At 35.3% G+C, this 16238-nt stretch overlaps 1 protein-coding gene across 1 annotated transcript; it reads left to right on the top strand.

Moving 5' to 3' along the window:
- Nucleotides 1-13825: 13825 nt before the first annotated feature.
- On the top strand, nt 13826-15765 carry LOC126732668 (salicylic acid-binding protein 2-like). The gene is made up of 3 exons (XM_050435641.1): nt 13826-14256; nt 15124-15261; nt 15359-15765. Exons 1-3 carry the CDS (start codon nt 13885-13887, stop codon nt 15638-15640), a joined length of 792 nt encoding a protein of 263 aa, XP_050291598.1. The 5' UTR covers nt 13826-13884; the 3' UTR covers nt 15641-15765.
- Nucleotides 15766-16238: the final 473 nt, after the last annotated feature.

Here is a 16238-nt window from a genome sequence, read left to right as displayed (position 1 = left end):
ATTTCTCAGTATCTGAAAAACGTTGCCGAGGTCCTCAATATGGTCGGGACCCAACCTGCTTTTAACCACCATGTCGTCTATGTACACTTCAACGCTTCTACCCATCTGCTGTTCAAACATCCTGGTCATCATCCTTTGATAGGTTGACCTGGCATTCTTCAGGCCGAAAGGCATCACCTTATAGTGATAATTCCCAACTGGGGTGACAAAAGCAGTCTTCTCCTGGTCTTCGGCAGCCAAGGGTATCTGGTGGTAACCCTGAAAGGCGTCTAGAAAACTCATTCTAAGGTGTCCGACAGTTGAATCTACCAACCGGTCTATCCGGGGCATAGGGAAGGGATCCTTTGGGCAAGCCTTGTTTAGGTCTGTGAAGTCTACGCAGACCCGCCATTTCCCGCTCTTTTTTTTTACCACCACCGTGTTGGCTAACCATTCGGGATAGAAGACCTCTTTGATAGCCCCTGCTTTCTTCAATCTTGCGACCTTTTCCCTTACGGCGTCGGTATGTTCTTTCGACGGTCGTCGAGGAGCCTGCCTCTTAGGTGTTATAGCCGGGTTCACATTAAGGTGGTGGCAGATGAAATCTGGGTCGACCTCGGGGGCCTCATAGAGGTCCCAAGCAAACACATCTACATTCCGTCGGAGAAAAGCAATCAGTGCTGACTTTTCCCGGGGCGGTAGTTCCGAACCGATTTGAAAAAACCTCTCGGGGTCAGATCCGACAAGTATTTTCTCTAACTCCTCACAGTTCAACTCCATGGCCGGTCCTCCACTGCCCGCAGTTGGGACCGCAGTCATTAGTTACTATAAGCCGTTCTCGGCTGAAGTGGAAGGTTTGTTATTCGGCTGTCGTGAGATTGCCGACACCATGCATTGTCTAGCCATTCCCTGGTTCCCTATTATTTCTTTGATTTGACCCCCTGACGGGTACTTGACTTTTTGGTGCAAGGTTGACGACACAGCCCCTAGTGCATGAAGCCATGGCCGGGCCACAATAGCTGTGTAGGGGGAGTATGCATCTACGACAATGAAGTCCACTTCTACCACGTCTGAATCTGTTTGCACAGCCAGCCTGATCATGCCCTTCGGGATGACGATTTTCCCTTCGAAGCTAACCAGGGGGGAATCGTAGGGCGACAGGTCCTCTTGCTTCAAGTTCAGCCCCTTATACAAATCAGGGTACATTACCTCCACGGCGCTGCCTTGATCAACCAACACCCTCTTCACATCATAACCCCCTATTCTGAGCATGACGACTAGGGCATCGTCGTGGGGTTGAATAGTTCCCTGCTTGTCTTCCTCCGTGAACCCGATTACTGGCGTGGCACTCACTCTGGCTCTCTTGGATTCCCTGTCGTCTGGCCCAGTTGGGAAACTGCTTACTGACATTACCCTGAAGGGGACAGAGCCTGTCCTTCCAGGTGCGGCGAGAATAACATTAATCGTGCCAATGGGTGGCCTCAACGTACTTTGTCTGGTTTCATTGCTCGATGGTTCCTGCCATCCTTCTGGGCGATGCAGCAGATGTCTCAGCTTCCCTTCTCGGACGAGCCGATCTAAATGGTTCTTCAGGTTTCTGCAATCATTAGTGGTGTGACCCGGCTCCTGATGGTATGCGCAATACAGGTTCTGATTGCGCTTCAAAGGATCACCAGCCATCTTGTTCGGCCACTGAAAGAAAGGTTCATACTTCACCTTCTCTAGGATTTTGTGAAGAGGTTCTCGGAACACAGCATTAACTGCCTGAGCCCCAGTAGATCCGGACTGCTCTATATAGTCCCTTCTCGGCCTGTTACTGTTGTTAAATCGTTCCGACCTGAAGTTCCTCCTCTCCTAAGGGACGACCTTCGCTTTACCTTTCCCCATCTGCTGGTCCTCCTCGACCCTTTTGTACTTGTCAATTCTGTCCATGAGTTGGCGCACGCTGGTGACTGGCTTTCCAGTGAGGGACTTTCTTAAGCCATGTTCTGTCGGCAAGCCCCTTTTGAACGTACTGATGGCGACGTCATCATAATTCCCCTCTATCTCGTTATACATTTCCCAGTATCTATCCGAGTAGGCCTTCAGCGTCTCTCCTTCCCGCATGGACAAGGATAAGAGGGAATCGAGGGGCCGATGGACTCTAGTGCTGGTGATGAAACAGGAACCAAAAGCCTGTGTCAGCTGTTTAAAGGAATCTATGGAATTCGGCTGGAGGGCATCGAACCATCTCATCGCCATGGGTCCCAAGCTAGATGGGAATATCTTACACATTAACGCCTCATCCCTGGTATGGACGGCCATCCTCTGATTGAATTGGCTTACATGCTCCACTGGGTCGGTCCGACCATTGTATATAGCAAACGTTGGTTGATGGAACCGCCGAGGAAGCACTGCACTCTCTATTCTACGTGTAAACGGCGACTGGGAAATGCTATCCAGGGCCTTGCTCATGGCATCGTTGGCCAGGCCTTGGTAAGATGGGCTTTTGTGGCTGCGTTTACGAGGCCTCTCTTCCTCGTTGGAAAAGGTCTCGCTCGGAGGGGTTTTTGATCTTCGCCGGTATTCGTTATCCTCGTCACTGCTAGTGCCCGAGCCGGGTGAAGTACGTTTCTGCTGTGCTCGGCGCAGCTTTTTCTTCAAATCATCAATCTCTTGTTGTAAAGCCTTTCGATCGTTTTGCTTATGGGATGCATGATCCTTCCCTTTTGAGTGGCTTTTACTCGTGTGAGAGGTGTTCACGCTGCCCTCTCGCTGATTATCTTGGTCTTTCCCTCGTTTGATATTTAAAAAATTGTCCTGCCGTTGAGAATCTGCACGTCCAGTTTGGCGCGGGCCTGATCCTTCCATTTCTTATTGTTTCACTTGTCAAGACACAAATTCTTCCCACAGACGGCGCCAATTGTAAGGGCGGAGTTTGGGGCCCGGGCCCAGCAAGCAGGCGATTCTGGCCCAAAAGACTCTCAACAATGAATTTGTAGAGAGTGGGTCGTAGAACTAGGTCTTGACAGAGTAAACGTAATTGTTAGTAAGCCATACAATCATTTGAACGTGAGGACGTTTCATCAAGTTTCATGGGATTACAGTCCATGGGACTATATCTTATGTTTTGTTTACAGAACTTCTCTCTCTCTCTCTTTTCCTTGCTTTTTTCTCTCCAGTTTCCGATCCCTTAGTCATGGGGATTTTCTTCTCTTATATAGCACCCTTCAATTGGTTATGGCCCTACACTTGTTAACCATCTGGGCCTCTACTTGAGTGCTTGTCTCATAGGACACCCCCCCTATTCTGTGAGTTGCACTGTCCAAGATAATACTATTCTCCTGTCTTTTCTACATTAATGCGGCTGAAAAAGTAGCTTCCTTGCATTTAATGCGGCAGTTGTGGTTGCCCCCTGAGCGTCTAGCATTTCCCCTCGATTTGGGACGATTTCCCACCATGTGAAGGGTGTGCGTTAGACTCCCATTTGGTGCGTTCGAGGAGACACTCCTCCTCGGACGCCTCTTAAACAAGCCCGGTCTGGCCCAACAGGGTTGGGCTGGAAGTCCTCTGGCCATGTCTTCACTTCCTGTTATGGCTGGGCTCCGCATGGGTACCAAGGCCCACTATTGACTGATAAATTTTACCCCCACACATTTATATATATATATATATATAGATTATGCTCATGTTCCTACGTAATATCAAATAAATAGGTTTATTTTTTTATAAAATTCAAATATATTAATAAAAATAATTAATATTCATTTAAATTTAATAAATGTAAATGTATCTTTAGCATGTCGTTTGAGAGGAGAGAAAAGAATAAAATTGAAAGAAACGAAAAGAATAATTTTGAAATATTCCTTCATTTTCCTTGTTTGGAGTTTTAATAGAATAAATGGAAAGTTGATTCACTTATTTCTCTAATATTGTTCTATTCTTTTCTTTTCAATTCCTTCTCATTATTTAAATGCATTCTATTCTATTTTATTTCTTTATAATGATTTACTCATTTCATTTTATCATTTCCTTTATAAACTTCCAAATGAAGTGCAAGAGTAAATTAAAAAAATAAATCAATGTAAAAATGATAAATATAATCTTTAAATCAAAATGAAATCTAAAAGGAATGTTGAGCTATTAAGGAAAAAATTTTGGGGGGGGGGGGGGGGGGGGGACATAAATTTTGGTATTTTATTTTGAACATGGATACACAAAAATTTTTAGGATTAAACATTTGTTGTTTTATTGAATGCACAACATTTGATTTTACATATATATATATATATATATATATATATATATATATATTATTACTACAAATAAGGATGAAATTTTTAGGAAAATAAAAAATGAAGTTGGAATATTCAGGTCAACCTGTGGGACATACTTGGAAGAAATATGAAAGTTCTCAACATCTTTGAAGTTGAAATTTCTTTTGAGAACTTTCACTATTAAAAAGGAAATATTCAGAATATTCAAAAGGGCCAAAGCAATAGTATATATAAGGCAAACTATAATTCAAAAGAAATTTCTACCTAACTCATTTATATCCCAAAAAAAATTCAGGAGCAACTCTGTCATATCTTACACCACCAAAGCCTACTAAGCTTCCTCAAATAATAATGACTTTGTCAAAAAATGTAATATAATCTAATCATTAATTAAATTAAACATGACATATATATGTGTGTGTGTGAGAGGTAAGTTTATTGGGGTAAGCTTAATAGTAAAAAGGGCTTGAGAGTTAAGTTACGTTATTCTAGACATGGAGATACCACCAGGATTATCCGCAAATGACATAGCGGTGGCGTTCGATCCTGATGAGTAAGTCAAATCGCACTTGTTTTTGAGTAACTACTATGACTTTTTAGTGACATGGAAGAGTTTTTCTTTTCAAAACGATCACGCAACATGAGATGCGCACCTTTTGCGTGGACGCAGCATGAGTTTGCATGCAAGTTGATGCCGCAAACTGAACTTTTCTAGCAGTAATATAATAAAATACAATTAGTGGTTGCCCTAAGAAATTTTCTTACAAAAATTTTGTTCTTTCTATACGATATGGGAACCGTCCAACATCTCTGTTCCGTGGGGTTTCTTCTTAAGTCTGTTTTGAATTTCGCAGCAGTATTGCTAAAAGCTCTACCGTTTTTTGCTTTCTTGCTCGTGGGATAGCGTGTGCATTGTTGGGGAAAAATCCTAATTCCCTATGTGTTTGTGTGAATTAAAATTAATGACTTTCAAACAATAGCAATATTATGGAAACAAATAAAATTTAGCAAGCACCACATAAACACAACCACACAAAAACACCAAATCTTACGTAGAAAACCCTCCGGTGTAGAAGAAAAAATCACGGGATAGCTCCGAAAAATATCCACTATAGAATAGAGATTACAACTATTAAGTTTATACTAAACTTGAGTTCACAATAAATTGGATATACGACAAATAAATCTCAAAGAGTAAATACAATCTCACCACAAAGCCAGTAGCAAAATCTTCCTTTGAATACTCCAACTTTTCATAGTTGTAACTCTCAAAGACTCCATGAGAACCATTTGTCTTCTTTGTGTGTAACTTGAGCAAAGAAAAATGTCTCTTTTTTTTCTTTTTCACTCTCTCACACTCTCACTGTGGCTCTCTCAGTGGCGACGCCACGTACAGCTCAAGGTGTTCCCAAGAACACCCTGACCTGAAAAAAAAATTTATATATAATTAAAAAATATATATATTTGCCCTATATTAGGAACACCCTCAATCACAAAATTAGGAACACCCTCAAATTAAAAAAAAAAAAAAAAAAAAAAAAAAGAAGCCCAAAAAAACAAATTTGAACTAAAATCCGAAGAGAAAAAAAAAATTTGTAACAGAGGCAAGCCCAAGTGCCCAACAGATTACAGACAAATCCACAGGCCACAAATTCTCACAAAAAAAAAAAAAAAAAAAAAAAGGGAAATCACTAAGCTAACCCTAACCTAAAGACAGACAAAGGTCACAGAGCATTGAGCAATGCCGCTTGTTGAGGCTTATCCAAGCCAAGTAGCCAACGCCGCTTGTCGTCACTCATCGGATCGGAAGATGGAGATCGCCAGTGCCAAATTGGCAGATCGCTTGCCCGCCGGCTCGTCCACTCGTGCCCAATCCAGTTCAGGCCTCCCACCTCCCTGCTCGCTGCTCGACTGTTGCTGCTGCTCCGGTGCTCCCTCCGACCCTCCCTCAAGGTATTTCATTTTTTTTCTAAGCTAACTTCTCTCAGTCTCTCTCTTTTTCTCTCTAACTCTCACTTTCAGTCTCTGACTCTCTCTCTATCTAAACTGAAAAGTCTGAAATGAAAATTATGAAATGACTCTCACTCTTTCTCTCTTTATTCTTTAATAAGACCAACTCAATAACTATCTCTCTCTTTTGATTGGCTGAACTTTAGTCTTTAGCTTTAAATTTTGTCTATTTTTGACTTTTTGAAAATTAAATTTGGCTTTATCATCTGTTGGTGTTGGTGTTGGTGAAATATTAATTGTCTTTTAGTGTAATGCGTTATTTGTGAAATTTTCTGATTGGCAGAGGCATCATGAGGCGTGCTTATGTGTTGAGTGGGATGGAGGTGGATGGGCACATGGGATGTGTGTTGTGTGTTGCGTTATTTGTGAAATATTAATTGTCTTAGTGATTTAATTATTGTGCTCCACATGGCCATGGGATGTGTAAATAATGTGCACATCAGTGGCTCTTTTAGTGCTTTTAGTGTAATGTGCACATGGGGCTAAACAATATAACAAATTAAAGTAATATAATTAATAACAAACAAATTAAAGCAATATAGTTTATTGTTGTGCTAAACAACAATAATTAAAGCAGTATAATTAACCAATAAATTATAAAAGACAAACAAATTAAATTATGTTAAGCTAAACAACAATTAATAATTTTATAATTAATGAAATAACAATATAACAAATTATAGTTTATAAAAGACAAACAAATTAATGAAACAACTAAAGAACAATAATTAATAATTTTATTAATATTTCAAATGAACTTATGGCCTGTTTGGAAGTTTAAAAAAGGAGAGGGAGTAGAGTAGAGGGAGGAAGAGTAATTCAATTACCTTATTTGGAAGTTTTTTAAGGAAGGAGGGGGAGGAGTTTGGAGTGGTTTGGAAGGGTTTCAACCACCTCTAACCCCTCATTTTTAATTCCCCCAAATTGGAGAGATTTGGAGAGAGAGTAGAGTAAATAAATTATTGACTAAATAAATTTCTCAATTTACCATTTCTAAATTAATAATAGACCAATGTTGTAAGTCCATTTTCAAATAGGGGTAAATTTGTCTATTTTAATCATTTCCTCTCCTATCCATCCTAATTTTTAAAACATCCAAATAAGAGAAATGGCTAATTACTCAATTTCTTCTTACTAATTTTAAAAACATCCAAATAAGGTGGAGGGGAACCATTCCCCTCTACTCTCCTCCCCACTACTCTCCTCCCCTCTACTCCCTCTCTAAACTTCCAAACAGGTCATTATAGTTTATTGTGCAGGTATCTTTGTTCATTTCTTTTCTTTTCACTTTTTTTCCTTTTAAGGTTTTTCGGTGTACAGAATGCAAATTTGTTTTGGTTTTAAAAACATTTTTTTTTTTTAAACACAAACTTCATGCCAGCCAAATCTTGAATTTCGGCCAGTATTTACCGAAACGTTCCGAAACACCCGAAATGACCCGAAATTTTTTCAAAGTAGAATAGAAACATCCTGGACAAAATTCCTGGAGTCAACACTGATTTCTCTCTATTTTTCGGACTGCAACTCTCAACTGAAGCTCTCTCTTTTGTGTTTCTTGCTCACTCTAGAACTCACACAGAAAAGGCCGAAACTCTCTGTGCTTCAGCTCTCTGTTTCTGCTTCAGCTCTCCACAAGGCCAAATGGCCTTTGCTTCTTTCTTTTCTTTTTCTTCAGTTGGAAGCATGAGGGAAGCAAGCACATTAATTACACTTTGATTGATGTGACAAGTAAGTGGGCTAGACCCTTTAGGTGCCACGCACCCAACATGCATAGCCCGGTGGCACTAGCTGACGACGTTACATGGCCACAGTGCTGTCATGCGAAGAATGAGATGATATTTGGAAATCGAGTCAATCGTTATGTTTGTAACCACACCCATATGAGTTTTGGCAAGTGTAAGGTCGACTTAAAATAAAAAATGCTTGAAGTAGAGTATATGTATATAGAATTGTCTTTCAACAAAAAATAAATATAGAAGTTGGAAGTTGTTTTGCTGCCTTTAAGAATGCCTATATGATTCTGTTTGGTTGTGATCATAGAAAAATAAGAGAAAGGAAAATGTTAAGAGGATAGAAAGTGGCAAAATGTAAAATATTTAGTTTTTATATCATGTGTATTTCGAATAGATGATGAAAAATGATAATAATGAAAAATAAATGTATTTTTGCTTTGTTTGATTGAAAGAAAAAGTGGAAGGAGAGAAATTATAATTTTTGTAAATTACTACTATCTTTTATAAAATTTATACCTGTAAGATAAATTTTCATTACTAAATTAATATTAGATGCCTAAATATTATATTATATTACATTTCTTAGTTTTTTATAATACCCATAACCAAAAAATAATTGGCAAAAGTTCTATTTTTAGGGGTGTTGTCAACTGAAATTATATTTCAGCCGATCATTACTTGAATTAAAATATAATGCATGCATGTAGCCCATTAGCATCATCTCTATCCTCTATTGTAAGCACCATAGATGTCGGTTATCGTTTTATTTTGTTTTGTTTTGTTTTGTTTTTAATTGATAATAAAGTACTATGTCATAGATATATATCAAACATGCTCATAAATCATACAATACCCAAATGAGTATCGTATGAATCATAAAAACATAAACATCATACAATTGATGCATAAATACGTGAGTTTAAAATGAGTTTTTGATTAAAATTTTATGTAACGTTACATAAAATTATTGGACTATTAGATTGAGCCCAATAAAATAGCATGTCTATGATTTTTTTTCCTCCTACAACATTAACATTAAGACTACACACTTAACACTTTCCTTTTATATTTGCAAATTTCTTCTTTATACTATGAATAAGGTATTAAATGACAATATAATTATTTTTTATTTTTGCTATTGTTGTTATATATAAGCCTAAGAAGCTAGAATGCCAAGAAAATATATATATATATTTTTTAAAAGAACAAGAAGAGATGGTAAATGTTGATGATAAGGAATGTCAATGGAGAAATAGTTTTGCAAAATGATGTTCATGATGAAAACATTAACTTAGATGAAATTGATTAGGCAAAATATTGAATATGATAATGAAGACATTATTATTTTGGCTTGAATATGTCCTAAATTTATAATAAATATAAACCTTTATATGTATATCTATAATTATTTTTAGGCGACATTACGTGTAAAAAAGATAACTTTGTACACGCACCAAATTATGAAGCATTGAAGCCCACAAACTAACTACACAGTGCAGAAAATGGATGAATTCAAATTGATAAAAACCACATTAACCGCATCAGGACTAGCACAGCAATACCCTGTAAAACACGATACCTTGTTGTATAGTATTGTTGTAAGGCTGTATGTGTGCTAAAAATGAATTCATCCAATTAACTACGTGGTTTGTTTGTGGGTTGGCAGAATTCTTTTCTCTTTTTCGATCGGTCCATCGTCTTCGGTATACTTTCATGATAAATTCACGATAAGATTTATCGTTTCGACAACTGTGTTACGCACCACCATATCCAACTATTCAAGCAAAACAGAAACTTCAGCTATAGCGCGCGCGATTTGACCAAAAAAGCGGAAGTAGAGAAAAATCGCTACTTCATAGATTGAAGAAGTCGCTGGAGTTCAAGAAAGCGACAAAAAAAAGAAGGAAGAATTGATCCTGACTCGATGTAAATAGAAGACAATTTAGCACTCTTTTATCTTGTTTCTCATGCCGACTCATGTGTGTCAAACATAGTGTAAATAGAAGACAATTTAAAACTCTTTTATCTTGTTTCTCACGGGTGTCTAGACTCTAGAAAGATTCCAAAAAAGATAAATCCTAAAAAAAGTGTTAAGTTCAAGTCCTTTCAAAAAAAAAAATTCCTTAAGCATATTACATGATAGAAATACCAAAACTTATTTTACAATATGACACCCAATGCCTCTATCATTCTCAGTCAAGCTCCCCCACACACAAATAACATCAAGCCGCCGTCAAGTTTCATTCTCCTTATGGTTGTGCATCCAACCCGCAAACTTGACCCAATCCAACTAAATGCCTGGGGTTCATGGGTTAGGCTAGAGTTTTATTTTGAGTTTCGGATTAAGTTGAGTTTGGGTTGACAGTCTTTCAACTAACCTGACTCAACCCAACCTACCATATATATAGTTTATTTTACTATACTTATTTTATTTGTTCAATTTATTTCAGTATTTTTTTGAAAAAATTTATGGATTTGAAATTTTAGAATATAATTTAGGCATAGATATGAATTATAATAATTTATTTGACAAAACAAAAATTAAATAGTTTTTGAAAGTCAAATTTTTTACAAGGTATGAAATATGTAAGTACAACCCACCGATCCATGACAATCCATGTGGGTTGGTTTTTACACATGTAATGGGTTAGATTAGGTTAAAAATTTATAACCCAACTAGGTTGAATTAGGTTAAAAAATCCTTTAAACTTGACCTAACTCAACTATGCACATCCCTAATTCCACCCATTATTAGCCCTCTTCACTTATTACAATCTCCAATAATATACGCTCCTCTTTAAAATAAAATTATAAATTAATAAAGACTTTCAACCTGAAATCGCATCACTTGTTCAAGTAATTAACCACTGTTTCTCAACCAAAAAAAAAAAAAAAAAGTAATTAGACACCACTTCCATTGTTGCTACCCTTAAAAATTCCACCAATTAGCCTTACCATGTCATGACTCAAACATTTAAACCAAATATACAAGAGAGGAGAGAGCAAAGCTAACATCATGTCGTGACCCATGACTACACAGCAATTGCCCACCATCGTCGCATGCCATACCTCTTTTCCCCCACTGTCATGAGAAAATAAACCAAACAAAACTTAGGTCTAAATCGATTTGGAGTTAATTTCTTCCAACACACTATGTGATGATTATTATACTATTTATATCTATTATTTAAACAAGTTATGTGAAATTGACAAAAGTATCTTCTCCCTTCAGCCTTCACCTGCCCATTGTGCACATATCTAATTCAATATCCACTCTAATACATTTCAGCCATTTAATCACCGCATTTAACAATAAAAAAAGTCTCTCATTTTTAATGTGGAATTAAACATTTTATTAACTCTTTGTCTTTCATATTAACTCCTACATCTTTATATTTATGTTGCCATATTTATCCATTTCAATTACATAATATTAAAATGCTACAACAAATTAAAGACAACAACAAATTATACATCTCCAATTTAGTTTGGAGTTTAACTCTTTCTAAATAGGACAAAGTTTAACAACAAAATTAGACGTTATAACCTAAAGTTATAACTTTACTCAATAAAATAAACATTACTACATATTTTGAAAATCTAACCATTTAATTGCATGTTCTTTATACTCTTAATACACATGTCAAATTTTATATTAATTAGATATTATATATTATATAATTTATAAGCTTATATTTTATTTATAATTTTAAACTACAAAAACTAGCAATTTAAATAATTTATTGATGGCATATTTATTAATTTTTAATTTTCTAAAAATTTTGCAAGTATGAAGGATATAAGAAAAATATGTAATCCAATAGTAAAAATAAAAATAAAATATTAAATAAAGTTGTAATCTTAGATTATAACCAATTTTATAATTAAATTTTATTCTTCTAAATACCCACTAATTTAGAGGGGCCACTCTTACATAGTGGTGTCAGTTTTCGACAAAAGAAAAGAACTACAAAAGAAACAAGAAATCCCACTTGCACGTGAAAGTAATACCAATCCTGAATGCAATAACATATCTTCAGAATTCAATTCAAATGACCCCAACCCCCACCAATCCTTCTTTATTCTAAATTATCTATGAATTATCTAATGGATCTGATTAACTTAAAGCATTTGTAAACCAATCATTTAAAAAAAGTATTTGATCCTATTTTCAGTGAAATATAAAAAGCGTTCAAAAAATCTTTTTTTTTTTTTTTTTAAAAAATTTTCTTGGAAAAGTTTTCTAAAACAATGATTAACAAATGCCCCTAAAAAGTGCCCAATAATTACACCAATTTCATTTCATTACTTTTGCGTGTGCAAATACGGACTTAGTTGCGCCCCATGACACAAAATAATATGGGCCCGTGTTAAATAATAACCAACCCAAGTGAGCTTGGGTTAAATAATTTTTTTAAAGAAGAAAAATATTATAAATTTTACTATAAAAAGTTTATAAAAATGTCATTTTAATAAAATATTAAGTGTTTTAATTATTTTTTAAGATTATTTACATATCAATTTGTAAGATTTACGTAATAAAATTTTTAGTGTTTTTAAACATCACTCATAAAAAAGTATATACTTTTTTTTTTTTGCTGATATTTTATTTATACATTTTATATTCTAATTGAGTTGGAATTTTCATAGGTTTTTTTTTTTTTTTTAATAAAATTTTTAAAGTTAATATATGAAAAAAGTGCATTACTTATTTATTTACCATTTTGGTCTATTTGTATCATGCATCAAAATAATCCCCAACCTCTCGAATATATTAGTTTAGTGCATAACATTTGATATTATGTCAAAATAGCTAAGTGGTAGATGAAAAAAAATTGACATGATTAACGTACGGCAATACTAAAATATTAATTTATACCACATAAACTGCCATGTAGACTCTCACGTATTTTTAATTTGAAAATTAAAAAGCTAAAACAAAATAAAATTTAACTAAGCTAAAATCACAAATACAATTACATTGTCATTCCGAATTTTTTGAGATGTATTTTTGGGTAGCGGGAGACTTTGGTCCGTCTGGTCATAGAGTTTAAAAATTATTGTTTAAAAAGATGTGAAAATTGTGATTTAAAAAGTGTTATTGAAAAACGTGCTTTATTGTTTATAAAAAAAAAAAATGTGTTTGACATCATAGTTTAAATAATATATTTCAGTGTTCGAAAAATATAAATATATGTTTGGTATATATGTGTTTAATTTAAAAAAAAAAGGCTAACATCTATCCTATACAAAATAAAATTTTTTATTTGATGAGGGGCAGATGGTCTGATGAGAGGAATAGAACTGACACGGATATGTCACATCAAGTGGTTTCCACAGTATTTAAAGGTATTTACGGTACTGCCACTTCCTATCAAAAAAATTTTGTTTGTTATTTAAAAAGAGACGACGGGTGATTTCAAAAAGCATCATTTAAAAACTATATTTTCAACAACAATTTTCAAGCAACACTGAACACAGATATGTTATCAAACGCATATTTTTATTTTTGAACACTGATGTTCAGTGTTTAAACACTGAACAATGTGTTTTGAAAAGACAAACCAAACGGCCTATGCCTAGGTCACTTCAGGCCTAGAGACACTGCCGGGCCGGCCCTTCAATACCAACCACTGTGAAATAACTATTAATAAAACAAAAGGACAGCCCATAAGGTATCATGGACCCACCATTATGATTCGTTCAATAATCTAAAGGTTATCCAAGGGCAGTGTTCATTTTTTTTATTTTTTTTTATAATAAACTAGAATTTTCTGTATCAAAAAAAGAAAAGAAAAGAAAAAATAGATTTCTCCACTTGACATTATATATAATGCTCAACGAAGAACATCACTGCCCCCATTAAAAAAAGAAGAAGAAAAAAAACAGCGTTCCCCACAGAAAACATGGCATCTCCCAGAGTACAAAAGCATTTTGTTCTAGTGCATGGGGCATGTCATGGGGCCTGGAGTTGGTACAAGCTCAAACCACGGCTCGAGTCCGCTGGCCACCGGGTCACAGCTCTTGATCTTGCGGCTTCAGGCATCAACAGGAAGGCAATTCAAGATGTTCATACTATGTATGAGTACACTGAGCCTTTGTTGGAGTATTTGGCCTCTCTTCCTCCAAATGAAAAGGTGGTGCTTGTTGGGCACAGTCTAGGTGGATTGAATATAGCACTAGCCATGGACAAGTATCCAGAGAAGGTAGCTGTTGGGGTTTTCATGGCGGCCTTTATGCCAGATACGAAACACAAGCCCTCATATGTCTTGGAACAGGTTTGACATTGATATTTTACCCACTAAATTTCCATTACGAAAGGAATGACATAGATAGCTACTATTTAAAATTAGGATTTTGGGAATTTTCAACCCAATATATATATTATATTTGTGGGTGTGATTTTTTGGACTCTTATAACAAGTCGTTTGGCATGGGAATAGATATTTATTGTTGGCAAAAAATATATATATATTTATGATATCATTTAGATTTACACATCGGTTATGAATATCATATTTTGGGTATTTAAAAAAAAGTAATTTTAGTATCATGAACTAAATAATAACTGTTTATATTCACATGGTAAATTGTAACTAACTGTCTTTCATTTTTACAAAAATCTACTGATTTTTCTTCACCACTCATAATTTATCATATAAATATTTGTGATAAAAATTTAGGGTTAGATTGTGGTCTTAGAATTTTTGGGTACTGATATTGCTGCCTTGTACTGATGATTGATGAATGATGATTAGCCCCCAGTTTCTCCATATAATGGTCGATAATGTCACATAAATTTCATGAAGAAATTGAGGTTCGTAAAAAAAAACATTGGGAGAATCAGATTATTAGGCTGATCACGTTGTGAAACTGATCCCCTTCAATTGCCTCCCATTTTTAGATGACCTGCTACACGTAAAATTTATTTGATTTTTAATAGACACATATCGTACATCCAATTAAAATTGAGAAGGAATGTTAAAAGAGATTAGATTGAGGGGATTTGATTCCAATTGCATTTGACTCATTCCTTAGAATTATGGGCCGCCCTTGTTATTTGGTAGTTGTGAAATTAAGACATCAGAAGTTTATACCGAAACTTCCAGTTGTGCTAATCGTGTAGTCTTTTTCTATGCGAGAAGTATAATGAAAGAACCCCTGCAGAAGCATGGTTGGACACACAGTTTTCTGACTATGGAAGCGTCAACCAACCTTCAACGTCAATGATTTTTGGCCCCAAGTTCTTGTCCTCGAAGCTCTATCAATTAAGCCCCACCGAGGTAAACACTTTCTCCTTTTGTGCAACATTACATATGCATGCGCAATACATAATTGAAGAATTTTGGACATGATTCAAATGTGTGTACATTTTTCAAGGATTTTGAACTAGCCATGACTTTAGCAAGGCCAGGATCGCTGTTCCTTGATGACTTGTCCAAGGCAAAGAATTTCTCAAATGACGGATATGGGTCGGTTCCACAAGTTTATGTTGTTTGTGATCAGGATTTAGGGATTCCGGTGGAATTTCAGCGATGGATGATTAAAAATGGAGTGCCTAAAGATGTGATGGAGATAAAAGGAGCTGATCATATGGCAATGCTTTCAAAGCCAGATGAACTTTGCCATTGTCTTCTGGAGACAGCACATAAATATGCTTAATAATGTTTACATGCTTTCATCTATAAACCACTATGATACCAAATAATTTGTGATGCTTGCTGTTAATGCCTTTGGCTTTATTTTCCCCCCAGTAATCAAGAAGGCTTTGGCCATTTTTAGTACTATTACTTTTTGTTAGTCTTTGTTTTGCTGAATATAATATCTTCCTTTCCTACAAAATGAAAAATGTGATAGGTGTATATATGCACGGAATTCCTGAATAGGAATTTGTGTTATAGAATGTCTTAGAGCTAGGTCTACCTATCAATTCAATCATATACATCAACACAATATGATAAGAATTCTTTCCAAAAAAAGAAAAAAAGAAAAAGAAAAAAGAGAGACAATATTAGGATACTAGTTATGCAATGTACAACAAAGTTCGACAAAAATTTTATATATAAATATATACACAATATTCAATTAATAAATATTAATAAATAAAATGTCAAATTAGAGAAAATATTAAAAAGAATTTACCTGATCTAAAGAGAATTTTTTTTAGCATTATTTTGCTTTCTTAAACTTGATAAATTTGATAGCTAAACTATATTGTAACTAATACATATAAATTAATTTGGATCTTGATATCGATACC

The sequence above is a fragment of the Quercus robur genome, chromosome 6, assembly GCF_932294415.1.
Source record: "Quercus robur chromosome 6, dhQueRobu3.1, whole genome shotgun sequence".
Lineage (NCBI taxonomy): Eukaryota > Viridiplantae > Streptophyta > Magnoliopsida > Fagales > Fagaceae > Quercus > Quercus robur.
The sequence above is the reverse complement of the archived record's forward strand: the minus strand, read 5'-3'. Positions and strand labels throughout refer to the sequence as shown.

Coding starts and splice junctions, on each gene's coding strand:
- LOC126732668 (XM_050435641.1), top strand. CDS start 13,885: ATGGCATCTCCCAGAGTACAAAAGCATTTTGTTCTAGTGCATGGGGCA. Junction 14,257..15,123: donor CCTCATATGTCTTGGAACAG/GTTTGACATTGA, acceptor CTATGCGAGAAG/TATAATGAAAGAACCCCTGC. Junction 15,262..15,358: donor ATCAATTAAGCCCCACCGAG/GTAAACACTTTC, acceptor ACATTTTTCAAG/GATTTTGAACTAGCCATGAC.